Here is a 27,701-nt window from a genome sequence, read left to right as displayed (position 1 = left end):
TTCGCATTCTATAGAGCAGTAAGATCACAACCCTTCCTATGCTAAAAGACAAAAAAAGGATATAGACCAGAATATATGGCCCCACTTCCTTATAATACATTTCTTGACTGACCAGCCAGTCAGTAAGTTATTCAGGTCAAGAGTATCCTAATTAAATGGGATGGCTCATTACTTCCAACTAAACATCATGTGCTAACATTCAACTTGTCAAATCCAGCAACTTCTGTAAAGGCCGGATATCTGAACTGTCGCGTCTGACCATATATACAGAACCCTAAAAGATGCTTGAAATTTCAGAAATTTGGGCATTTACAAGCAGTATGTCGAGGAATTAGAGTATGTGCTTCGTGTGGATCCGGCCCCGGGTGCCAAGCGTTATAGTGATCAAGCGATTTCCTGAGTGATTTCTAGAGCGTTTTTGTCAAAGCTACAGTTATATTCATTTGTAAAAGTTTTCTTACGTTCCCATTAATTATTTGTTAACTTAGTATTACGAATTGTAACTAAGTTACAGGAAGGAAATTCACCTTTCTTTTTTTCTCTTTAAACTAACGCATTAACCCTTATACCGCTTGGTCACTCTAGCGGCACTGCTCCTGCCTCCCCGTGGCGGGGCCGGTAACCTGGGAGAAGAAATCCACTCTCCCGGGGCTGAAAGGAGCAAAGATGGAAAACAATTCTTTTCCACCTTTAGAGCCATCGAGCTCAAGACTAGAAAATGATACCGAAAATGACTACTCTCAACCAAAGAGGTTGAAAACAATCCCACAAGAGGAAATACCAGCATTCCTCATACTACACTCTCTATCAGAGTTGCCTCTGAGTAAACTGTCCCCATTCCTTGTCCAAAAATGCATCGAGTCTGCTGCAGGCTCACCAAAAACAGTAAAGCGGCTCCAGTCAGGGGATCTTCTTGTAGAGACCATGAAATCCCAGCATTCCGAAAAATTATTAAACATGACTACTTTTGGCGGACAACCAATAAAAGTTACTCCCCATGCCACCTTAAACTCCTCGAAGGGAGTAATCGCAGAATGGGACTTGTTAGCTGTATCAGAGGAGGAGATAGTTCAAGAGCTAAGTAAACAAAAAGTCATACAAGCAAGGAGAATTATGACTCGGAAAGATGGTGTTCTTGTTCCCACTAGGAGCATAATTCTTACTTTCAGCACTCCCATCCTACCATCATCTGTTAAAGCAGGCTATCTCCATTGCCGTGTCCGTCCTTACATCCCAAACCCACTCAGGTGTTACAAGTGCCAAAGATATGGACACTCCCAAACAGCATGTCGAGGTGAGTCAGTATGTCCAATTTGTGGATCGAAGGAGCACAATCAAACTGAATGCACTGCTACGACTTCTGTTTGCCCAAACTGTAAGGGTGATCACCCAGCTTTTTCCAAAAGTTGCGAACTTAGGAAGCAAGGAAAAAAAATCCAGAAATATAAAATTGAGAATAAAGTGACATATCCAGAGGCGAGAAGGCAAATACTAAAAACAGATCCAAAACGCACATATGCAACGGCTGCTAAACAATTTCAGTCAACAGGTACACAAACAGATGTTGCCGTTCCCCCAAATATGTCTATCACTAATTGGGCACGCTCCATGCTCTCTGCCCCCAAACAGTGTCCTTCGCAACAAAAAACTGAACAAGCCAGTAATACCCCAATTACCATTCCAGCTAATGTAAACCCAACAGCAAAACAAAAAGTGACTGAAACCACCAAATTCAACCAGAATGGATATTGACCAGCACAATGACCCAGAAGATGCCATATTAGAACTTCATGCGACTGATGAGATGGACGTAACACGTCCCTACTTTCCAAAGAAAGACAAAGGAAAATCAGATCGATACAAACAAGTCACAACTAAAAAGCAGTCAGAAACAAAAACAAACAACAAAACCGCCTAATGGAAAGAATTCTTCAATGGAATTGTAGAGGGTTTCGCAGTACAAAAGATGATATATGTGATCTCATCCACCGTTATGATCCAGCAGGCGTATCCCTACAGGAAACTTATTTAAATTCACAAGTGTGTCCTACTATAAAAAATTACTCTATCTTTAGAAGAGATAGAAATATCGACTCTCCAGCCCGTGGAGGAGTGGCGATTCTTATAAGAAACAACGTACCCTCCAAACATATTGCTCTTCAGACTCCTTTTGAAGTAGTGGCAGTGCGCATTGAAATTGGCATCACCCTTACAATAGCATCTATATATATTCCTCCTAATTTCTCATTTTCTTCAGATGACCTAGAAAAACTAATAGAACAGTTACCGTCTCCCTTCTGCTTACTTGGAGACTTTAATGCTCATCATCCGATGTGGGGATCTCCAACAATTGACCAGAGAGGCAAGTTGATAGAATCCCTTCTGGACTCTTATCAACTTACCCTTCTGAACACTGGTGAACCTACCTATATTCATTTTTCGACAGGATCCATGAGTGCAATAGACCTGTCAATCTGTTCTCCTTCCGTATATACTATTATGGAGTGGTCGATTCTTGAAAATCCACTAAACAGTGATCACCTTCCGATTCTCTGCAAGCTGCAAACACGGGCAAACTCTCCTTCACCACGTCACTCCACTTGGAAATTTCGTAGGGCACGCTGGTATGAATATGCAACCCACGTGCAGTTAGACAATAAAATAATTCAATCTCAACCCATAAACAATGTCACAGAACATGTAACTAAACAAATATTACAAGCTGCTGCCTCCGCAATACCAAAATCTTTCCCGGGGGAATGGAAACATAGTAATTACTGGTGGAATCAAGACTGCACACACGCCAAACAGTACAAAAATAGAGCTTGGAATTTATTTCGTAAATTTCCCACAACTACCAATCTAATTAACTTTAAAAGACTGAAAGCTCAGTTCCGCCAAATAAGACGAAAAGCAAAGAAAGATGCCTGGATTAGCTTTTCCTCGAGCATAAACAAGGATACAGACAGCAGAATTATCTGGAGAAAAATACAAACACTAAATGGCAAATACATTCAGTCCCCAGCTACAATACTAAACTGGGAAGGGAAAGAGTTGTCATCCCCGGGAGAAATAGCAAATGCCTTAGCGGAATCATTCGCCAGTATATCAGCAATAGCCTCCTACAAACCAACCTTTCAGCGAATTAAAAAAACTGCAGAGCAGCATAAGATTAATTTTTCCACGAGAATTTCACATCCATATAACCAGCCATTCACATTAACAGAACTTTTTGGAGCGCTCAATAAAACATCAAATAGCGCTGCTGGTCCAGATGGGATCTACTATATAATGTTAAAACAACTGAACGACAGAGCAAAAAGATCATTGTTAAACTATTACAACCGAATATTCTTAGAAAATGCTTACCCAATTTCCTGGTGTCACTCAATAGTTCTAGCCTTCCCTAAGCCCGGAAAGGATCGTACCATTCCACATAACTATAGGCCAATTTCACTGACCAATTGTTTAGGCAAAGTCCTGGAAAAAATGGTTCACAGGCGGTTAATCTGGTTCCTGGAAACTAACAACTTGCTAAATAGTAATCAGTACGGGTTTCGGAAAAACCGTTCCACCTTAGACGTAATGATAAAAGCAGAGTCAAATATACGTAATGCTTTCATAAGGGGACAGCATCTGGTGATGATTAATCTAGATATTCAGAAAGCCTTTGATACCACCTGGCGGTATGGTGTTCTTAAAGATCTACACTCTTTCGGCTTGAGAGGTCACTTACCCCAATTTATACAAAGCTTCCTATGCCATAGAACTTTTCAGGTCAGATACATGAATAATTTATCCAAAACATTTGAACAAGAGGAAGGCGTACCACAGGGTTCCATTCTGAGTCCAACATTATTTGCAATAAGAATCACCAACATGACAAGGGATGTACCAAGTACAGTACAATCGTACATGTTTGCCGATGACCTCATTATCTCTACTCAATCCCAGACTATGAACACCATCGAAAGGCAACTTCAAATTGCTATAGCTAGTATAGAATCGTGGGCATTGCGGAATGTTATTCCCTAGCAGAAAAGAAGTCTACTGCTATTCATTTCTGTAAAAAACGGAAATTACATCCGGATCCAGAAATATTTTTAAACAACAGCCTGATTCCAGTCACTAACAATTTCCGTCTGTTGGGGTTAAATCTAGATAATAAACTTAATTTTGCTTCCCATATGGTGTACCTCCGGAATACTTGTCTTAAAAAACTGAATATCCTAAGAGCTGTCTCCGCTATGTCCTGGGGTGCTGACAGAAGCTCTCTCCTACATCTTTATAGAGCTTTAATAAGATCGCGCTTAGATTATGGAGCACCTGTCTACGACTCTGCCAGGAAAAGTTCTCTATTACGTCTGAACACCATCCAGCATAGTGCCCTTAGAATAGCTGTTGGAGCCTTCAGAACATCTCCGGTTCACAGCCTGTATATTGAGGCAAACGAATCCCCTCTGCATCTCAGGAGAAAAATGTTATTGTTAAATTATGCAGCAAAGATTGGAAGTACTCCAGCCCACCCCAGCTGGCAGTATCTGTTTGATCCTCAACACACCCTGCTATATCACAATAAACCTAATGAAAACCGCCCTGCTGGGATTCGACTGCAAGAACTCATGGTCAGTTGGAAAATTAACTTTAAGAATATATTCCAAGACCCTGCTACCCCTGAACCTCCCTGGACTGAATTCATACCTCTCTGTGACAATTTCTTTTCAAGATGGGGAAAATCCTCCCTGGCAAATACCAACTTTCAACAGCTACATAAATTGCATTCATTGGAAAACTCAGAGAAAGTTCAGATCTATACCGACGGCTCCAAAACAGATACGGCTGTTGGTGCAGCAGCAGTTTCCGCCACTTTCTTAACAGCTGCCTCTCTTCCCACTGAATGCAGTATCTATACTGCAGAATTATTTGCAATAAAACTGGCTCTAGATAACATAAACAAATACCATATTAAACAATCTCTGATATATACAGACTCTTTAAGTGCAATCAGTGCCTTTCAATCTACCTTTCCTCCCTCTCATCCCGTTCTTAAAGAGATCCGGTCTAAATTATTCTGCCATCAAACAGCCAACTACAAGGTTATCTTCTGCTGGATTCCTGGTCATGTCGGCATCCAAGGTAATGATCGTGCAGATGAGGCTGCTAAACATCCCGACTCTGGATCTTACAGTCAACTGAAAGTTCCATACACAGACTACAAATCCATTATTAGAAAAACATGTTGGAAACAATGGTCTCACCTCTGGCAATCTCAAACAAATAATAAACTGTTCCAGATAAAAAAAGAGCCTCAACTGTGGACATCTAGTTTTAGAAGAAACAGGCGACAAGAAGTAATCCTGGCAAGGCTTCGCATTGGTCATTCACATCCAACTCATCTGCATTTGCTTTTGGGAGAGAATCCTCCTCAGTGTTTTTTTTGCCAGTCGCACCTAACAATAAAACATATTCTCATTGAATGTCCCCACCTTTCATCTGTCCGAAATTCCAGCTTCAGCTCCCTCTCCAACTTGCAGGAACCCTTAACCTTATCACATATTCTTGGTAAGGAAGCAAATTTCGAGGATCTGTTTAAGTATTTAAAATGCATAAACTTATATAATAGCATCTAATCATAACGTGAAATCAGAGATACCCAAACCATGAACAGGCGCAATATGGCCCAAGAGGCCCTTGTGCCAAAAAACCTCAAATACAACAACAACAACAATCGTGTGGATCCAAGAATAATGTTCATACTGAATGTTCTGAACAGTCGTGCAGCTGCTTTTGCAAAAGTATCAGCTGCATAAGCATATACCCATCCTTTCAGAAAATGAAATCTGTAGCTGAAAAATACAAACTTAACTTTAATACCAACCAACAACTCGCATATAACCAGCCTTTCAACATAAAGAATTGCAAAAAGCTCTTTAGCTAAGTCAATGAGGGGTGCAGCAGGACCCAGTGGCATTCATTATCAAATGATACAGCAAATTAGTCATAAAACTCTAAATACATTACTTATGTTATACAATAGAATTTATATGGAAAACTATTATCCAAACTCCTGGTATCACTCTGTTGTAAATGCCTTCCCCAAACCAGGCAGAGATCTTACAATTCCCACAAATTATCAACCAATAATTCTAAAAATTTGCTTCGGGTAAACCCTGGAGAAAATGGTGAACAACAGACTAACCTGGTTCTTGGAAACATATAATGTACTAAACAAAAATCAATATGGCTTTCATAAAAATAGATCATCGCTGGACCCCATGATATAAGCAGAGGTAAATATTCAAAATGCATTTCTAAGGAATGAGCATCTAATTATGATCAGTCTTGGAGGCCTTCAACATTACCTGGCAATATGGCTTTCTGAACGACCTCCATAACTTTGGGGGCCCCCGAATGCCAAGCGATATTAGTGACCACAGCGCCTTTTCATAGTGATTATCTGGTATGCTTTACTGTAAATACGTTTCTCCTGAGTTTCACAAATCCGTTAACTCTTGAATATTAGAATTAAATAGATATATTCAAATAATATAACCTAGAAAGGAAAGCACGTTTCTTTAACTCTCTTTTTTATTTTTAGTTCATACTAACCTTCTCTTTGCTTGGGTTACTAGGTGGCACCGCTCTTGCCTCCACGTGGCGAGGCTGGTAATCTGGGAGACAAAAGATAATCTCCCAGGGCCAAAAAAAGCATGTCAATTGTAAATCAAACTCTGACTTATCTGAGCTGCCAGACACACCCCAGACATCTAAAAATAAAGATAGTTCCATTGCAGCAACTTCCAAATGTCAGAAACAGAGACACATCCAGTTCCAACTTTCTTGATCTTTCACTCAACTGGTGAAAATGCAATTGGCAAACTCTCACCATTCAGAGACCAAAAGGAATTAGAAAGTAGAGCTGGATCTCCCAAATCTGTGAAAAGACTGAGGTCAGGAGATATTCTTATTGAGACCTCTAATGGCAAACATTCTGAGCTACTGTTGAGCATTAATCTCTTTGCAGGTTTACCAATAACTGTGACGCCCCACAGATCACCGAACACCTCTAAAGGAATGATCTCAGACTGGGATTTATTAGATGTATCTTAAGAGGAAATGCTAGAAGAACTGAAAGATCAAGAAGTAATTCAAGTCAAGAGAATCTCCACCAGAAAAGATGGCAATCTGACCCCTACAAGAAATCTCATCTTGGCATTTAACACACCGCATCGTCCAACATCCATTAAGGCTTGGATATCTGGTATGTAGCGTCAGACCATATATTCCAAGAAATCCGCTACAGTGTTTCCAATGTCAGAAGTACGGACATTCTCAGACATCTTGCTGGGGAACCCTTACTTGAGCAAAATGTGGTTCAATAGAACACAACTGCAAAACGTATACTGTCCCTCAACCAATATGCCCAAACTGTAAAAAAAACCACCCTGCCTATACTAGAACATGTGAATGCTGGAAAAATGAAAAACTTATTCAGAAGTATAAAACAAGCCATAATGTTTCCTATCGAGAAGCAAAGTGGATCATCTCACCAGCAGCCCATCCAAACAGACGTACATACGCCCAAATCGCCAAAAGATACCAATCAACAGCAACTCAAACTGAGTTATCAGTACCCCCAAAAGAGTATTTTTTCAAATTATCTCAAAACCTTGTACAGTGCAACCCAAACTCAAGTAGTCAACACACCAATATCCATACCATGCGAAGAACTTTACCCCCTGGACAAAGAATTCAAAGAAAAGCAAATCAAAACTTCCAAAAATCAAGAGCAAAGATATTAATGAAAAATCTGCAGATGATGGTGTCCTAGAAATTTTTGTCAAAGAAGACATGGACATGGGAAAGCCTTACTTTCCAAAAAAAGATAAAAACAAGAGTGAAAAACAGAGAACTTCAACAACACAAAAACGATCTGAAAGCCTAACAAGAAACTAATAATGAACACAATAATTCAGTGGAGTTGTTGTGGCTTCCTTGCCAATATTAATGGCATATATGGTCTTATCTCTAAATATACTCCAATATGTCTCTGCCTTCAAGAGATATTTAAAACCTCAAAATACACCAAAAGTGTCTCAATATAATATCTTTAGAAAAGCCAGAACCCACCAAAATACTGCACATGGTGGTGTTTTAGGAAACCTACAACCTTTAGTAAACATGTTTTCTAAAACATGTTCCTACCAACATGTTTTTGTAAACCCACATGTGCTTACTGTCCAAATTGGCGCCTCCGTAGCCAGGTGGGCAGGAGCAGCAGTGCATAGCACACACTTCTTGATTAGACCGGGGTTCGAGCACATGACCACCAAATACGGAGGATGCGGAAAGGTCAGGGAATGACCACCGCATATCCCGGAGCAATATGGCCTCAGTTGCTAATGCTCCTTAAAAAAAAACCAAACTGTCCAAATTTTAGCAACGTACATTTTGCCACTTTTAACCGTCTGACTGAGCCTTATACACTCAGTCAGATTTTATTTGACAATGTGTCTGCTGTTTTTAAATTTTAACACCATATTAATTTATATAAATGTATATAAAATCCTGAATATATATTTATATTTTTACATATACCACTTTTTACTATTATATGATTTGTGATGAGGTAACCTTTTTTCAAAAATTACCAGAATTTATTTATATATCTAATTTTAAACTGGTATAATTATCTCCTGGTGCATAATAACATTAGATACTAATGCTCCAATAAAATCATAATCAATCATTCTTTTGCAAAGCTTCCTTCTGAATGCAAGGATGCAAGAAATTAAGATATTAATACACATACTGTCCCTTCATAGCCAGTTAAAATTATCAAATATTATTATGTAAAAACAGATTTGTTTTTATCACTCATAACATTTGATTTAGATTGTTTAACAGGAAAAGGATTATTTTTTAAATTTAAATAGCTGAAATTATAGCAAGAATGTTTTATGTATTCAGGATCCAGTTTACTTTTGTGATCTTTTCATTTTTAATAATTAAGGAAATATTTTATTTTGAAAATGAAATAAACTTACATTTATTTCATTTTCAAAATAAGTTTTCACAGGTCACTTAATTATACATAATATTAATTTCTTTTTTATTAATAATTGCACCTTACTTGGAATTGAAGCATTTTATACATTTATTTTCAGGAGTATGATGAAAAGATGCAGGAATTAACAAAAAAATTTCAGGAGGAGCAGGAAAGTAATGCAAGGCTTCAGCACGATGTAGATAGATTGAAAGCATATTATGAAGAAGAGCTGGCTAAAATGAATTTTACAAAACCCGAATTAGTTTCATCTAAATCGGTAAGCCATACTTGGTATGTTTGTTTGAAGTTACTATTTTAACAGTGAACACGACATAGTCTGTAGTATTTTATATTCCTTCTTATAAAATTTTGTTCACTTTGTCCTGAGGAAGTCCACAGTCAACAAACATTGAGATCTGCAGAAAAATGATGGTTAAATCCTCAGCTCACAAGATATGTTTATATAAAATATTGTTTTGTTTTAGTACAGGAAGATTGTTATTCTCAGTGTTTAGTGACCAGCATTCTTTTGATTGCTGTAAGTAAACCAAAAAGGACAAGATAATCCTTGGTTTTCTGATTTATTTCTAAGGCCATTACTTCTGCTTATTTGCCCCAGATGCCAAGCAAATTTGAGGCCAAGCAGTCTTCCCTGTGACTTCCCTGCAAGAGATGTTTTTCCCTTTGAGTTTAGATATATTTTTTATTCCTTTATTCTAATATATAATAAATGTTTTCTTTCTTAAAGCATAAGGAAGAAGTTTCCAGAAAGGAAAGTAACCTTTCTTAATTTTTCTGTTTACTAACCTTCTATTTTACTCGCTTGGTCACTTAGTGGCACTACTTCTGTCTCCTCATGGCAGGACGGGACCTGGGTGAAACAAAACCTCCTCGACATAGGCAACTGTACACAGTGAGTGGATCTCCCAGTGATGCTACTGGTCCTCCAGATTAGCATTACTGGGATCCAATGCACACATCCTAGGTTCCACACTACCATCAATGGAAGCCAGCATGTTTGCCGTGCGCTGCGACTTGTGAAAATTCAGAAAGGGGGATCCTGGTGGTTGAGGGGCCCCTGCTTTGGCAAGAGGGCTAGAATCAATTGGCTAGTGGGTTCACCTGCAAGGGTCAATCTTATCAATGCCATATCCCTACCCTCATGGTCCGAGGGACAGGATACAGGCTGGTGGCTGTGCGGGTATGGCATTGGTAGTCCTGGTGTTCCATTCCCGAGCGCATTTATTGCTTGCCTGGTAGTGGCCGTCCCTTTGGGTTCCATGGTGGGTAGGGAACCCGAGCACCGAGACAAAACAAAAAGTCATGAATCCTGATAAATATATTCCGTCTGGGGCTGCAACCTGGTCCCTATCTGAACATTTGACGGTTCACTCAGATGATGTCACTTCTGCTAAAAGACAAAACAGATGCTACAAGCATATCAGGTACAACACACCTTGCTACCTGATAATTCACTCCACTAGTGAGAAGCTGTTAGGAAAAATGTCACCCTTCTTTATCCAGAAGGGTTTGGAAGGGTTGTCAGGTTTTCCTAAATCTGTAAAATCACTTTGTTCAGGCGACATACTTCTACAGACCAGAAGTGACAAACATTCAGAACAGCTCCTTGGCCCCGGGTGCCAAGCGATTGTGACCGCGCATATATTCTTTGTGCTTCCAGTGTGATTTCCAAAAAGCAATTTACAGCTCTTTTACTTTCCTGTCATTAAGAAATCTATTTATTTCATAACCACTCTTGTTACAAAAGTACTTGTACAGAGCAAGGAAGGCAAGCCACCTTTCTTTATTTCTCAGTGTTTATTACTAACACCTACTACTTTTCGCTTGGTCACGCCAGGCACTGCTCCTGCCTCCCCATGGCTGGGCCAGAAACCTTGGCAGAAAAGTTAATCTGCCAAGGGCTGAAAGGAGCAAAGATGGACTATACCAATACTGACTCTTGCGGGATCAATGCCCCATCACATTCTAGAGATGGGGCATTGATCCCACAAGAGTCAGTGCCCCATCACATTCTAGAGAGCAGGAAGATCACAACTATTTTTATGCTAAGAGACAAAAGACAGACCAGAATATCTGGCCTCACTTCCTTATAATTCATTCCGTGAATTCATTCCAGAAATGTTTAGAGAATGCTGCTGGCTCACCAAAAATGGTTTGCAGATTAAAATTAGGTGGCCTGCCTTTTGAAACAACACAATGCAAGCACTCTGAGAAGTTACTTAAATTGAAAACACTTGGAGGAACTCCCATAGAAGTGTCACCTCATGCCACCTTAAACTACTCGAAAGCAGTTATAACAGAATGGGATCTTCTACGTGTATCTGAGGAAGAAATTAAACAAGACCTCTCAGATCAAAATGTTATTCAGGTGAAGAGAATCCTAATTAAAAGGGATGGCTCTTTGCTTCCAACCAGAACCATCATACTATCTTTCAACTCGCCAAATCCCCAAAATTCTGTAAAAGCCGGACACTGTCATGTCTAACCGTATATACCAAACCCTATCATATGCTTCAAATGTCAGAAATTTGGGCATTCACAGGCAGTATGCTTCATGTGGGTCTGACGATCATATCCATACTGAATATTCTGCACAGTCTTTACAGTGTCCAAACTGTAGAGGCACTCACTCAGCTTATTCCAAAGACTGTGAAACATGGAAAAGAGAAATAATGATTCAGAAGTACAAAAACCGAACATAAAGTTACGTATCTTGAAACAAAGAAACAAATATCATCAATTACAGTAACACGCACATATGCAGCAACTGTCCAACAACAAAAACGAGATAAGTGCTATTGCTACCACTACTACTGCGGTTCAAACTAATGTTGCAATCCCTCCAAATTTCTCTATATGATTGGGTTCGCTCAATCTTAGCTCCATCAGTAAAGTCATTCTCAATGACAACTTCTGATCAAGCCATCAACACACCAGTTACAATTCCGTCAGACTCATCTTCCGTCCATCAGCCACAAATGCTAAAGATAGAGATACAGAAGACAAAAACCCTCTTCACGATCACATGAATACATACAAAAAAGAAGTTGTAAAGGAACCGATCTTAGAAATACATGCTGAGGAAGAGATGGATACTTGTCCTCACTTCCCTAAAAAAAGAGAAAAAGCCTGAACAAAATAAGCAGACCACTATTCGCAAAAAGACAAATACAAAGCCAATATAATGCATACAATAATACAGTGGAATGTCGGGGTTTCCACAGTAACATCGATGACTTTCGTGACTTTATTGATATATATCATCCGGTAGGTGTCTGCCTTCAAGAAACTAACCTAACTCCACAAGTAAGCATAGCAGTGAACCATTACGGTACCTACAGTAAAGGTCGATTTCCTTCCAGTGGAGTACATGGCAGAGTGGCTATTCTAATCGACTCCAGAATTCCATGTAAATGCCTCCAACTACAAATGTCTTTCGCCGACCGGGCTAGCCAGGTGTGTAAAGTGCCTGCCTGGCAACCCAAAGGTCGCGGGTTCGAATCCAGCCTCTGGCTTCAATCAGAGTAGAAAATACAAAAACCTTGGGAGGTGCATTATGGCCACAGAAGCCAATGTGCCAACAACTAACAAAAAAAAAAAAAAAAAATGTCTTTGGAAGCAGTTGCAGTAAGAATCTCAGTACAGCTTACATTCTCACTGGTCTCACTTTACCTTCCCCCAAATCAAGAGTGTGCATATGCAGATCTTGAAGCATTAGTAACCCAGCTACCAACCCCATTCATTATCATGGGTGATATAAATGGACATCATCCCCTGTGGGGATCTCACCACCAAGACAAACGAGGAAAATTGATTGATAAATTATTGGAAGAGCAAAATCTCTTGCTCCTGAATACTGGAGTTGAGACGTACATCCATTTGCCCAACGGAACAGCCTCTGCAATTGACATCTCCATATGTTCACCAGCCTTATACCCACTTATTGAATGGACGATCTTGAATAATGCCCCGAATAGCGACCATTTCTCTGTGGTCTGCAAAATATTAACGAATGATGTTTCACATCACAATGGCCCAAATAGATTGAGATTTCATAAATCTAACTGGAAAAAAATATGGAACATTGAAAGCCCCCCATAATGATAGTGTAGTGGGTTTTCTGCTCATCTCGAAGACTCTCAGTTTCGGTATACATTTCTTCAACCTCTTCACCGTCATCGTTTGATGTTAGTGCACAAATCATTATAACCTTTAGCTTGTACCTCTTAGAAATCCTGAGTAATAGTCTTGACACCCTTAGTGATGCCCCTCGACGTGGGCACCTGTACGTGGTGAGGGGACCTCCCAGTGACGCTGCTGGACTTCCAGACTAGCATCACTGGGATCCAACGCCCACAGCCTAGGTTCCGGGCTTACATCAATGGAATCCGGCGTGTTTGCCGTGCGCTGCGACCCGTGGAAATTCGGAAAGGGGGATCCTGGTGGTTGAGGGGCCCAGCTTCAATACACCACTTTGGCCCCTGCTTCGACAAGACGGGTGGTCCTGGAAGGCCCGGCTAGGATCAATCGGCTAGTAGGCTCGCCTGCGAGGGTCAACCGTGTCAATGCCACGCCCCTACCCTCATGGTCCGAGGGACAGGATTCAGGCTGGCGGCGGTGCGGGTATAGTGTCTGGGTAGCCCTGGCGTCCCACTCCCGAGCGCATTTATTGCATGCCGGGTAGTGGGCGTCCCTTTGGGCTCCGTGGTGGGTGGGGAGCCCGGGCACCGAACAACTAAATAAACTTCATGAATCCTGATAAACTTACTTCTTCAGGGGCCCCAACCCGGTCCCTATCTGAAAAATTAGACGGAGAGGCAGATAATATTATCGCAACAAAGAGGCAGCGAACGGAAATACCATCATCAGGGCCTGTCCCAAGATTTCTTATTATGCATTCTACCACTGAAAAACCGATTGGTAAAATGTCGCCCTTTTTTATTCAAAAAGGGTTAGATGGGTTAGTAGGTTCTCCCAAATCAGTTAAGAGGCTCCGTTCTGGAGACCTCTTAATTGAAACTAAAAATGACAGGCAATCCGAACATCTACTCCGAGTAACATCAATCGGAGGAATCCCTATAACAGTGACACCACACAGAACACTCAATTATTCTAGAGGTGTCATTTCGGAGTGGGACCTTCTTGACGTATACGAGGAGGAAATCTGCTCCGAATTAAAACCACAGGGAGTCATTGCCGTCAAGAGAATCACTGCGCGAAGGGATGGAAAAATTGTTAAAACCAGGAGCGTTATCCTGACTTTTAACACTCCTAAACCTCCTGACGAGATTAAAGCTGGATACATCAACTGTTCAGTGCGTCCATACGTTCCCAACCCTTTACGGTGCTTTAAGTGCCAGAAGTATGGACATTCTCAAATGGCCTGCCGTGGAGTCCTTGCCTGCGCTCGATGCGGTGCAAAGGACCACGAAACAACAGCATGTTCAGCCACAAAACCCACCTGTATTAACTGTGAGGGCGAACACCCCGCCTACTCACGAGCATGCCAGAGGTGGAAAGAAGAAAAAGAGATTCAACGGCTGAAGGCAGAGCTTAACATATCATACCAGGAGGCAAGGAAATCGGTCAAACCCCTGAATATCAACAAACCTACCTACGCCCAGAAGGTAGCAGGGAGATGTTCCGTCGGAACTCAGACGGACATGACCATTCCTCCAAAGGAGTCTTTCACTCCCATCGCGCGATATCTATTAAGTTCTCAAAAACCTGCACAAAAGGACCAATCAGCTGCCACTCCTATATCGGTACCTCCTAATGCTCCACAAGTTCCAAAGGTAACTGCGAAAGAAAAGGATAAAAAAGGGGAAGTCCCCCCTACTACCCAAGAAAAGATGGATGTCGAGCAGAAGGAGGTACCCGAAGAGTCAGTCTTGGAACTCTTTGCGGAGGAGGAAATGGACACGGGACAGCGTCCATTCTTCCCCAAAAAAGATAAATCCAAGACTGACAAAAGTAAGCCCTCAGCACCTCGGAAGCCGCCTGATGGACCCACCAAGCCAAAATAATGGCTAAATTCCTACAATGGAATTGTCGTGGATTCCGGCGAAATATAGATGACATCAAGGCCCTCCTGCAAAAGCACGAGCCAGTTTGCTTCTGCTTGCAGGAGACATATCTAAAGGCAAATGATGATCCCACCATGCACAACATCACATTTTTTCGAAAGGATAGAATTGCGGATGGCCCTGTACATGGGGGAGTGGCTATCCTCGTGGGTAACCAGACCCCAGTGCAGCCCTTGCTAATTACAACCAGCATAGAGGCCGTTGCAGTTCGCCTTTCAGTGGGATTCTTATTAACTGTATGCTCTATTTATTTGCCACCTGGTACTGACATCTCCCAGGCAGACCTTGATGATCTTCTAACGCAGCTGCCTCCCCCTTTCTTACTTCTTGGGGATTTTAATGGACATAACACCCTGTGGGGTAGTGCTAACATCAATGGAAGGGGACGAGTCATAGAGCGTATGCTCAATGACAATGACCTTTCCCTTCTAAATACTGGAACAAACACCTTTTTCCACATGCCTACCCGTACTTTTTCTGCCATTGATCTCTCTATCTGCTCCCCTTCTCTACTCCCTTCACTCACCTGGGAAGTGGAGGAGAGTCCATACGGTAGTGATCACTTCCCCGTGATAACCTTGCTACACAGTGGGAGACCATGTCTTCCCTTCAGGTTACCACGGTGGAAGATTGATCGGGCTGACTGGACTGCCTTCCAACACCAGGCAAATTTTGATCTTAGTACAGTCAGTCAAGAGCCTATCAATGATGCAGTTAAGTACATCACAGAAAATATTGTCCAAGCAGCTGCTAATGCTATCCCAAAAACATCAGCCCGGTTTCCACCATTTCCTAAACCTTGGTGGAATTCACAATGCACAGCAGCAAAAAAGGCTCAAAACAAAGCGTGGGGGATATTTCGCCGATATCCCACCAAGAACAACCTTATAGCCTTCAAACGTGCACGAGCCAAAGCACGCTACATCCGTCGTCAGAGTCAAAAGGAATCGTGGATCCGTTTTACATCATCTATTAACCAGTCTACCAACTCTAAGGTAGTCTGGGATAAAATCCGGAAAATGAAGGGAAAATATACATCCCACCCTTCCTCAATCCTAGATTATAATGGATGCGCTATAGCAGATCCAACTGCAATAGCCAATGCTCTTGGGGAAACATTCTCTAACATCTCTTCAACATCTTCGTATTCCCCAGAGTTCCTGGTCCTGAAATACAAAACCGAAAAACAGGCACTCACCTTTAAATGTAGGAGCATCTATCCCTACAACGGGGATTTCACTATTCTGGAACTCAAAAGAGCCCTCGCTCTTTCCAAAGCAAGTGCCGTTGGACCAGATGGCATCCATTATGAAATGATTAAACATCTTTCACCAAAATCTATGGATTGTCTGCTCCTTCTGTATAACAGAATCTTTACTGAGGGGCAGTTTCCGGATTCCTGGCGAAAGGCAATCGTTCTTGCCTTTCCTAAGCCAGGAAAGGATCCAAAAGTTACCACCAATTATCGTCCCATTGCTCTGACTAGCTGTCTGTGCAAAATCCTGGAGAGAATGGTCAATTCTCGTTTAATATGGTATTTAGAATCAAATGACCTTCTCTCCAGCATCCAGTGCGGCTTCCGAAGGAACCGGTCCACTTTGGACCATCTTATTAGATTGGAAGCATCCATCCGGGATGCTTTCCTAAAACGCGAACACTTGGTGTCGGTGTTCTTTGACATGGAGAAAGCGTATGACACAACTTGGAGATTTGGCATTTTAAAAGATCTGCATAGCCTTGGCCTTAGGGGGTATCTCCCCTTTTTTATTCAAAACTTTTTAGCCAATCGATCTTTCCAAGTTCGTGTGGGATCCTCACTCTCTCGTCCCTTCAGCCAAGAGGAGGGAGTACCACAAGGATCAGTATTAAGTGTCACGCTTTTTGCCATCAAAGTCAATTCCATCACAGAACAACTTCCTCCAACTGTAAACTGTGCCCTCTATGTTGATGACTTTAGCATATTTTGTCAGTCATGCAACATGAGGGTTATTGAAAGACAACTGCAGAAAGCCATTGATTGCCTTAATTCCTGGGCACTTGGTAATGGCTTCAGGTTCTCGCCGGAGAAGACCGTTTGCGTACACTTTTGTCGCAAGCGTAATCTTCATCCTGAACCTGAATTACGGCTCGGACAAAATGTTATCCCAGTAGTGTCAGACACAAAATTCTTGGGACTTGTGTTTGATAAAAAGTTGACTTTTCTCAAACATATTCGTCAACTTCGTACAAACTGCACGAGGGGACTCAATATCCTCCGCTCTCTCTCCTCAACGCGTTGGGGAGCAGATCGATGCACCCTACTACGGCTCTACCGTGCACTTGTACGACCCAAATTAGACTACGGGTCCCAGGTATACTCTTCAGCTAGAGATAGTGTCCTCCGATGGCTAGACCCTGTCCACCATCAGGCTATCCGTATCGCTACTGGAGCTTTTCGAACATCTCCTGTCCAGAGCTTATACGTCGAAGCAAACGAACCATCGTTATCCCTTCGACGTAAGCAGTTGTCTTTAAACTATGCTTTAAAGTTGAAATCCCTGCCAGACCATCCTACGTGGACATCGGTTTTTGAGCCACGTTGGGAAAACTTGTACAATAACCGTCAGACTGCCAACCGACCTTTTGGTATTCGTATCCAAGAGCTAATCAGTGAGTTTAACATCATGGTAGACAAGGTGGCACAAACACCAAAAGAAACTACTCCACCCTGGCATGCTCATCCCCCACCGTGCGACCTTTCCCTTAAGAAATGGGTAAAGTCTGAGACCTCTTCATCTGTCTACCAGCAGCTCTACTCTGCACACCAAGCTGAGCACTCAGACTTCCTGCCCGTTTACACAGACGGCTCGAAGTCTGAATCGTGCGTAGGATCTGCTGCTGTCTTTCCGGACACTATAATATCTCAGCAGATTCCTCCCGAATCCAGCATATACACTGCAGAGCTGTATGCTATAGAGCTAGCCTTGGATCACATTCGAACTTGTCAATTCCAAAGGTCAATAATATATTCTGATTCTTTGAGTGTATTACAGGCTTTATTATCTACGAGATATAATTCTCATCCAGTTCTTTGTCGGGTTCAGCAGAAGAGACATTCTCTTCATGAATGCAAGTTTAATATCCGCTTCTGCTGGATTCCTAGCCACATTGGGATAAAGGGAAATGATTTGGCTGACGCTGCAGCCAAATCAGCAACACCCACTCATAATCGCTGCCTGTCAGTCCCCTATACAGACTACAGGCAAATAATACGCAAAAAGATATATTCCCAATGGCAAGAACTATGGCAGAGACAGAGAACAAATAAATTATATCAAATAAAGCCTGTAATAGAAACATGGCAGTCTAGTCTGCGCAGGACTCGGAGCGAGGAAGTTGTTCTTGCTCGACTCCGCATAGGACACAGTCATCTGACACATTCCTTTCTGCTGAGGGCTGATGACCCTCCTATGTGCGAGTCTTGCGACACCATTTTATCAATAAAGCATATTTTAATAGATTGCGTTAATTTTACCGATATTCGCAATATATATTTTACCGCTTTTACTCATCCGACTGAGCCTTATACACTCAGTCAGATTTTATCAGACAACGACCACGTGTCAGCAGTTTTTAAGTTTTTACAAGCTAATAATATATACACACATATATAAATTGGATCATTTATTTTTAAACTTATACTGCTTTTACACATTGATATATATATACAAATAATTTGACGAGGTAACCTTTTTAAAGGTTACCAGAATTCATTTTTAGTGTTATTTTAATCGTTTCCTGGCGCAGTATAGCCTTAGTTGTTTTTGCGCCAATAAACACCAAATCAAATCAAAACCCTTAGTGATGTACTTTTGAATTCCAGAATGTTTTTTATATCTTTATGGACCACAAAGCCAACTCCACCTTCGCTCCTTTCACTGTTTCCATTGGTGTGCAGCACATTTCCACTTGATAAACTTATAAGTGATTCATTTCTTCTTGTTTCAGCCAAACCGATGATATGCAAATTCGCATTTTCTAATTCCTTTTCCAGCTCTAATATCATATCTTCACCAATGAGCGATCTTACGTTGTAACAGGCCAAGTTCAGTTTCCGTGCATGGCAGCCTGGTCATACCCAGAGATTCTTAGCACCCTCTGCTTCCACTCTGATCCTCTTGCTGCCATAAGAGGGGGAGTGAAAGCCGCTGGGGACTGAGGGCCATTGGTTTTGTTGTGCTGTCATGTGCTGGAGAGTTTGGTCTTTTCCTCTTCAAGCTGACCAGGTGTCTTGAAAAGAACCACTCTACACGTTCGTTGCCAACTAAGTGATGTAACAGGGCTTGCCATCAAGAAGGTGTGCATGAGTGGATTTTAGGGAAGCAGGCCAACCAGACTTCTACTAAATCTTCTGAAATAGAAAGTATTGGATCCATCAGTGTTATCAGACACTAACAAAACAATGTTTTGACACTCAGTCTAAAACATTGTTCCCCTCTAAGTACCATGTATATTAAGTAGTAACGTACAAAAACTATCTAAATTAAAAATAAAAATAACCAGCTTAACTAGAAGTATAAAGCTACTTATAAAGTATAATATGACAATTAAGTAAATAAAATTAGCAACACTTATGCTTCTGTTATGGGGTGCTACTAAATTAGATAGTTGGGTCAACTAATTGAAAGCTTTTTAGAGGCACTAAATCTCCCCATACTCAATACTAGTGCACCCACGCATGTACAGCTCCCAGCTGGACATACCTCAGCAATGGATCTTTCTCTCAATTTGTTCTCCAGTACTGGGCAGCAACCACTTTCCAGTATTATGCAACTTTTTGATAGCACAGACTCCTTCAACCCAACCCTTCAGAAAATTGAAATTTGTCTGTACAAATTGGGCAAAATTTCAGTCATCTGTCGCTCTTGATGAGGAAAAAATCCGCCTCCAGCCTATTGATAATGTGACAAATTACATCACGTCGCATCTTCTGAATGTGGCTAAAGACACAAACCACTATTCAATCCCACGGGCCAAAAGCATTATAATTACTGGTGGAATGAGAAATGCACCAAAGCAAAGAGAGCAAAAAATAAAGACTGCAATTTATTTCGGCAATGTCCAACCACACCCAATCGCAAATCCGCCCTACCATGGAATATTGTTCCCACATCTGGGGCAGTGCCCCCAAAACCTCTCTCAGGCTTCTAAATTTCATTGAGAAGAGGGCAGTTAGGTTAATTAATGACTCCTCTCTAACAGAGTCTCTCCACTTGCTGTCTCATAGACATACTGTTTCTGCTACATGTCTTTTCTACAGATATTTCCATGGGCACTGTTCCTCTGAATTGGCTTCTATAATTCCCACTCTCTCTTTCAAAACAGTCTGAACACGTGCTGCCACCAACCAACATCCATTTACTGTCCAACTTCAAACTCACAGAACCAACTTTTCATCTTCCTCGTTTATTCATTCAACTGCCATTTTTCTGGAACAACCTTCCTTCATACATGTTTCCTGAAAATTAGTCTACAGAAGTTCAAGTTTAATGTCAACAAATATCTTCTTTCATCTTCTCAATCTCCAACCCAAGCATGGTACTATAGGTTCTAATACCTCTTGTGTTTGGGGTTTTCATAAAAAAAAATCTCATTAATTATAAGAAATTAAAGGCAAAAGCACGTTTCATACAAAGGCAAACCAAGAAAGAATCCTGGACCTGTTTTGCATCAAGCATTAACAAAAACACTGACACCAAAAAGAATTTAGGCCTGACGTAGCCCAGTGGTCAGGAGCGAGAGTGCATAGCACGCGTTCCTTGAGTGGACCAGGGTTCAAGCCCGTGACTACTAAATACGATAAATATTTGTATTGACGATTTATTGTAAACTCTACTGACTTGGTTGTCGTGCCGGAGTATAAACAGAAAATTTAATATAGAAAAAATTTAGGCAGCTTTCTGGTTAGTTTCCTACAGTACCTTCTCCAATCCTGCCCTGTAGTGGGTGAGATCTATCTAGTCCTTTAGATGTCGCAGATGCTTTGGGAAACACATTTGCTGAAATCTCAGTGGCAACAGCTTATACTCCATCATTCCAAAGAATTAAAAACACTGCAGAACAGCATCCTATTAACTTCCAAACTGCCCTCCTTTTGCCATATAACAAACCTCTACAATATTCAGAACTCTTGCATGCCATAGGAGTTCCATTTGGTCCGGCAGCACCACTGTGGTGTGGTGTGGTGCTGCCGGACCAAATGGAATCTATTACATAATGCTACAACATCTTGATGACAAAGCTTTGCTCCTCCTCCTAGTCTTTTACAACCGTATTTTTCTAGAAAATGTTTATCCAGCTTCTTGGCATCATTCTACTGTTTTGGTAGAAAGCCTGGAAAAGAACCAACCAATCCCCGTAGCTATAGACCAATATGCCTTTCAAGCTGCCTCAGCAAAATCCTAGAAAAAATTGTCCACAGTACACTTGTCTGGATCATTGAGTTATAACAGTTAATGAGCCATAGTCAATATGGCTTTCGTCAAAACAGGTCATGCTTGGACCATATGGTTAAGGCTGAATTTGCCATTTGTGTAATGCCTTTGTTAAACAAGAACATCTAGTAATGGTTTCCATATATATATATATATAGAGAAGGCCTTTGAACACCATCTGGCGGCATGGCTTACTAAGAGATCTTTACTCTTTTGGTCTGCGGGGCAATCTTCCTATATTTGTGAAGAATTTTCTACATACTAGATCGTTTCAAGTTCGATACCAGCATACTCTTTCTGCAACATTCATTCAGGAAGAAGGCGTTCCACAGTGATCAGTACTGAGTGCCACTCTTTTCGCTCTTAGAATAGATTCTATCACTAAACAACTTCCAAATACTGTAGAGGCTTACCTTTATGCAGATGACCTTTGCATCTCCTGTCATTCACAAAACATGAGATCTATTGAACGACAGCTTCAGATATCACTAAATAAAACACAGCAATGGGCCAGCATCAATGGCTATTGACTCTTGCAGCAGAAAACAGTTGCATTTCATTTTTGTAGGCAATGCAAGTTTCATCCGGAACCTGAACTTCAGATATCTAGTATCTCCATCCCAGTCACTAATAACATGAGATTTCTAGGATTAATTCTGGACAATAAGTTAAAGAGCACATTAAAAAGGTATGTACCCCTTGTTTAAAAAAGATAAAAATTCTGAGAGCACTACTGCCCTAACATGGGGTGCAGATCGTATGTCACTGATTTGATTATGGAGCTCCCATCTATGATTCTGTCAGAAAGAGCGCATTATGCTGGCTTGATCCATTTCCACACAGTGCACTGAGGATTGCACTTGGTGCATTCAGAACATCGCCAGCACACATATCCTTTACATTGATGCCCATGAGCCCACTATCTTTATGTAGGAAATCACTATTGCTTAATTGCACTGTCAAGATAAAAGTTGTGTCCCGTATCTCATTCAGTCATACCTTTTCAATCCACCATAAGAAAATCTGTACAGAAATAAACCTAGCATAGTAAAACCAGCTGGTCTTCACCTTCTTGAATTAATGCAGGTTTGGAATGTTTCCATCCATTCCGTACAACAGGTAGCAACTTGTACTCAACCAGTATGGGTTCCACCTCCTATTCCTACCTGTGACTCTTACCTCTGTCAATGAGAAAAGAATATTTTGCAAACATCAAATATCAGACAACTTCATGCAGTTCACATTCAAAGATATATTGATTTTTTCCCAATATACACAGATGGCTCTAAATCCAATTCAAATGTTCGAGCAGCTGCAGTGTTTCTGAATACAATTGTATCAGCATCCTTTCCTTCTGAATTCAGTATCTTTTCAGCTGAATTTTTCAGCTGAAAAGATACTGAACTAGCTTTACAAAAACTCTATTCTGACCGTTCCTTAAAATCTGTAATTTACACTGATTCCCTCAACTCAGTCAAGCTTTGTGTAATTCCTCAGATAAAAGTTCACCCTGTTATAAATGAAATTAGAAGGTTATTACTGCAAATTGAAGAACACCACTAACTGGTTACCTTCAGTTGGATTCTGGCAAACTATGGTATTTTGGGCAATGAACTGGCCAATCAAGCTGCAAAAAATCCAACCATATTAGATTTAATCAATATCCCTGTTCCAGCATCAAACTATGCACTAATCATTCATGCTGCATGCTTATCAGAATGGACAGCACTTTGGCATTCTCAAACTAATAATAAACTCTTTCAAATTAAACAGGATCTGAAAATCTGGCACTCCAGTGTTTGTACATCAAGACGAGAAGTAATACTTTCAAGAGCAAGAATAGAACATACTCACCTGACCCACATTCATTTACTCACAGAGATGATCCACCACAGTGTCCACATTGTTATATAAATCTGACTGTTAAACACATTCTCATTGACTGCCCCTATTTTAATTTAGTTTAATTGCCCAAAATTAACAAGACGGAATTTAAACTCTGCAATCAATAGTTAATCTTCATCAACCAATAACCCTAGAGAATGTGATTGGTGACAAGGCCAATATTTCTGAATTTTTCTACTTCCTCAAGCAAACTGGAATTTTTAATATTTTCTGATTAAGGACTTTTAAGACTTTACGAGACTTTCTCTTTTCCTTTTTATAACACTAGTTTACAAATTTAAGTTTGTTCACTGGGGTTTGAATTTCAATAAGTACTGCCGAAATATGTTGCAGTGATTTCAAATATGACTTAGATTTTTTTCTATCACATCCAGATACATCACAATTTAAGAAATAAAAAAGTATTGTTTTTTACAAAAGTATATAACTTTATTGTATTTAGTAATGACAAATTGATAGGATTACATTTTCATATATCAAAAAATACATAAATACAAGTATTAATCAAAATTCTGAAAGTTTCATTAATCAGACCTTCGTCTCGTTGTTTCAAAAGAATGTTTAATTGTTTTTCTTTTATATATAGTGCCAGGTTTCTCTTTTTAAACACCAGCAGTAGTAGGCCATCATGCTTGTATTCCACCTTCCCTGGTACCTCTGCTCCATTTCCTGTATGTCCTGATGGAATCTCTCCCCTTGTTCTTCGCTCATCTGTGCAAGATTTTCGGGGGGGAAAATCAAGATGGGCATGCAAAGAGTGAATTTTGATGCTCATATTGCAACCTAAATTGCAAAGCTTTTCAAGCATATTTTGAACAATTTTCTCATAATCCTCTGGTTTATGATTTCCTAGAAAGTTTTCCATTACACTTTTAAAAGCAATCCAGGCTTCCCTTTCAACATCAGTCATAGTAGTTTCAAACTGACCGTCTAAAACCAATTTTCTAATTTGGGGACCAATGAAGATACCCTCCTTAAGTTTTGCATCAGATAAACCGGGAAACTTACTGCAAAGGTACTTAAAGCAGTTGCCATCCTTATTCAATGCTTTAACAAATTGCTTCATTATACCTAACTTGATATGCAGTGGAGGTAAAAGTATTTTATCTGGCTTCACCAAACTTTCGTGCACAATATTTTTTGACCCCGGCATTTTTTTTACGAAAACCCCAAACATGAGAGGTATTATAACCTGTATTACTTGGTACCGTGCCTGGATTGGAGGTTGAGAAGACGAAAGAAGATATTTGTTGACATTAAACTTGAACTTCTGTAGACTGTAATTTTCAGGAAATACGTATGAAGGAAGGTTGTTCCAGAAAACGGCAGTTGAATGAATAAACGAGGACGATGAAAAGTTGGTTCTGTGAGTTTGAAGTTGGATAGTAAATGGATGTTGGCTGGTGGCGGCACGTGTTTGGACTGTTTTGAAAGAGAGAGTGGGAATTATAGAAGCCAATTCAGAAGAACAGTGCCCATGGAAGTATCTGTAGAAAAGGCATGCAGCAGAAACAGTACTTCTATGAGACAGTGAGTGGAAAGACTCTGTTAGAGAGGAGTCATTAATTAACCTAACTGCCCTCTTCTGAAGTCTAGAAGCCTGAGAAAGGTTTTGGGGGCCCGGCCCCAGATGTGGGAACAATATTCCATGGTAGGGTGGATTTGCGATTTGTACAGAGTGAACAGCTGTTTGGAAGAAGAGTAACGCTGAGAACGAAAGAGAAAACCAAGTTTTTTAGATGCAGAGAAAGCAATATTTGTAATGTGCTTGTGCCAAGAGAGATTAGAATTCAGGGTAATCCACAAAAGAGATATATCAACTTGCCTAGAAATTGGAGTGTCACCAAAGGTAAGCATAGGAGCAGAAGAATCCTTTTTGCGAGATATAAGTCAAGACTGAGTTTTAGAAGGATTGAAATCGACTAAGTTGTCTTTGCCCCACTGGAGATCGGCATTTAAGGAATTGGTAGCAGATATTCAAGAAATTGAAGCTGATTGAGCAGGGCAAGGTTTCTCAAAATGGAAGGTGGAATGCAATGTGCTATCATCAGCAAAACTATGGATAGGATTTCCAGTCAATGGAAGAAGATCATTAATATACAAGAGGAAAAGAGTGGGGGAAAGAACTGAACCTTGGGGGACACAAGCATTAGTGGAGAAGTTAGAAGACAGAGAGCCATCTACCATCACCCTCAGTGAGCGATCAGAGAGAAAACAGGATAACCAATTACAAAAAACAGTTGGCAAACCATAAGATGGAAGCTTGTTTAGAAGACCTTTATGCCAAACATGATCGAAAACCTTTGAGATGTTAAGAGCACCTGCTTATGTTCCACCGAACTTTTCCATTGAATTTGTCCATAAATGGGTAACATAAGCCTGATTGTGAGATTGTGCCTCCGAGGCCATTGCTTCTTTGTCCAATGCAGCGCTTTAGCTCTGCTATCCCATTCACAAATAAAGCATGGCATTTTAGTGTAGCGCCTCCGTAGCCAGGTGGGAAGGAGCAGCAGTGCGTAGCACATGCTTCTTGATTAGACCGGGGTTTGAGCCCATCACCACTAAATATGGAGAATGTGGAAAGGTCAGGGAATGACCACCGCATATCCCGGAGCAATATGGCTTTAGTTGCTAATGCTCCAATAACAAATAACCAACAATTTTAGTGTACCCATCCTGTTGCCCCAACAACATACGTAACAATTTTAAGTCTCCACATAGTTTCCATTCGTGATCTTGATATTTAATTTTCTCCAGAAGCAATTTTAAATTGTCATAAGTTTCTTTTAAGTAGACTGAATGAGCAACTGGCACAGATGTGTACTTATCTCCATTATACAAGAGAACACCTTTTAACCTAGTCTTAGAAGAGTCTATAAATAGTCTCCACTCAATAGGAACATATGATGGAGCTCCTAAGGCACTTATTAAACCAGCGATATCACTGCACTATAAGAGAGGACCTTCTTGTGAAAAATACTGGATAAACTCCCTTTCACGATTTCTGTACCAGGAAAATGATGTACCTGGAGCAAGTAAGTTCATCACTTGAAGTCTGGATCCCAGAATTTCAGCAGCATACTTTGGAAGACCTAATTCCCTTAGTAAATCATTCAGTTCAACTTGCATGAATTGCTGTGACGTTAAAATATTTTCTGGTTGATAACATTCCTCTTCACTAGCCTCTTCTGCTTCGGTGGAAGAAGTGGACTCCAAAGTTTCTGGTGGAGGTTTTACAGGGGGCTTATGGCTGACGGTAGATCTGGATATTTGATGTCCTTTTTATTTTTTGAATTGTAACCTTTAACGTCACATACACAAAAGTAACATTCAGCATGGCTTACTGGCTCATGCCACACCATAGGAATAGCAAATGGCAAGCACACCTTTTTTCCTTGACTCCATTTTCTAAGGTGTTTGACATATTTTATGAGGTGCCCACGATATATCCTGATCACCTAGTTTTATGTCAAAGTATACATAATGCAATTTTTTTACAAAATTGGTGATATATCGCCTCTGCTTTACAGGAACAAAACAACCACATATGTAACAAAATATGTCGGGACTGTTTATACTCTTTCTGGTTGCCATACTAAAAGAAAACTAACACACAATAAGAGCTCACTACGGTTTTTACAGGAGTACTGTGACCGCATAAGGGACGTGCCACTTATATAGGCTCTGTGGTTGAGTGGACTGTACAAACAAGTGAGTGCATGCTCAGACAAGTTTAACCCCTTAACTATACACAGGAGTCTCCCAGACTCCACTCAGAAAATAAAATTCTGGGAATTACAGATGGGCCGGAAGAGCTGGGTGGGGGGATCGTCTACCTTCCTCGGTCAAGGTCAGCTACCTTGCAGTGTGTGTAGTTACAGGTTAAACATGCACAATCTGTTGTATTTGAGTTGAGGAGGCTTCCATCCTGCAGTGGATTGATAATGGCTGCAGTTTATTTGATACTGGTTACGAATATAGGTGTATAAAACTTGTAAACCATTGCAAAAACTGTAGTTATGTACACATTTGCGTATAATACCTAGGTAATATTTTGTTAATGAATTTTGAAAAATCTTTATGTGATAGAAACAAACTGACTTCGGTTTAGTATTCAGTAAACATGCATAAATAACTGCCACATACTTTTACTCAAACCCCAGATAC

The 27,701-nt window shown here is 40.6% G+C and overlaps 1 protein-coding gene across 1 annotated transcript in view; it reads left to right on the top strand.

The window, feature by feature from the left end:
- LOC150077553 (osmotic avoidance abnormal protein 3-like) overlaps positions 1-27,701 on the top strand; it is a 425,893-nt gene that overhangs the window by 161,244 nt on the left and 236,948 nt on the right. The window contains exon 8 of the mRNA XM_090385940.1: positions 9,168-9,326. Coding sequence (XP_090242066.1) covers positions 9,168-9,326 — 159 coding nt within the window. The remainder of the gene's footprint in view (positions 1-9,167; positions 9,327-27,701) is intronic.

Source organism: Mastigoproctus giganteus, chromosome 12, assembly GCF_048544385.1.
Source record: "Mastigoproctus giganteus isolate SK-2022 chromosome 12, ASM4854438v1, whole genome shotgun sequence".
Lineage (NCBI taxonomy): Eukaryota > Metazoa > Arthropoda > Arachnida > Uropygi > Thelyphonidae > Mastigoproctus > Mastigoproctus giganteus.
This window is presented reverse-complemented; position numbering and strand designations above follow the sequence as displayed.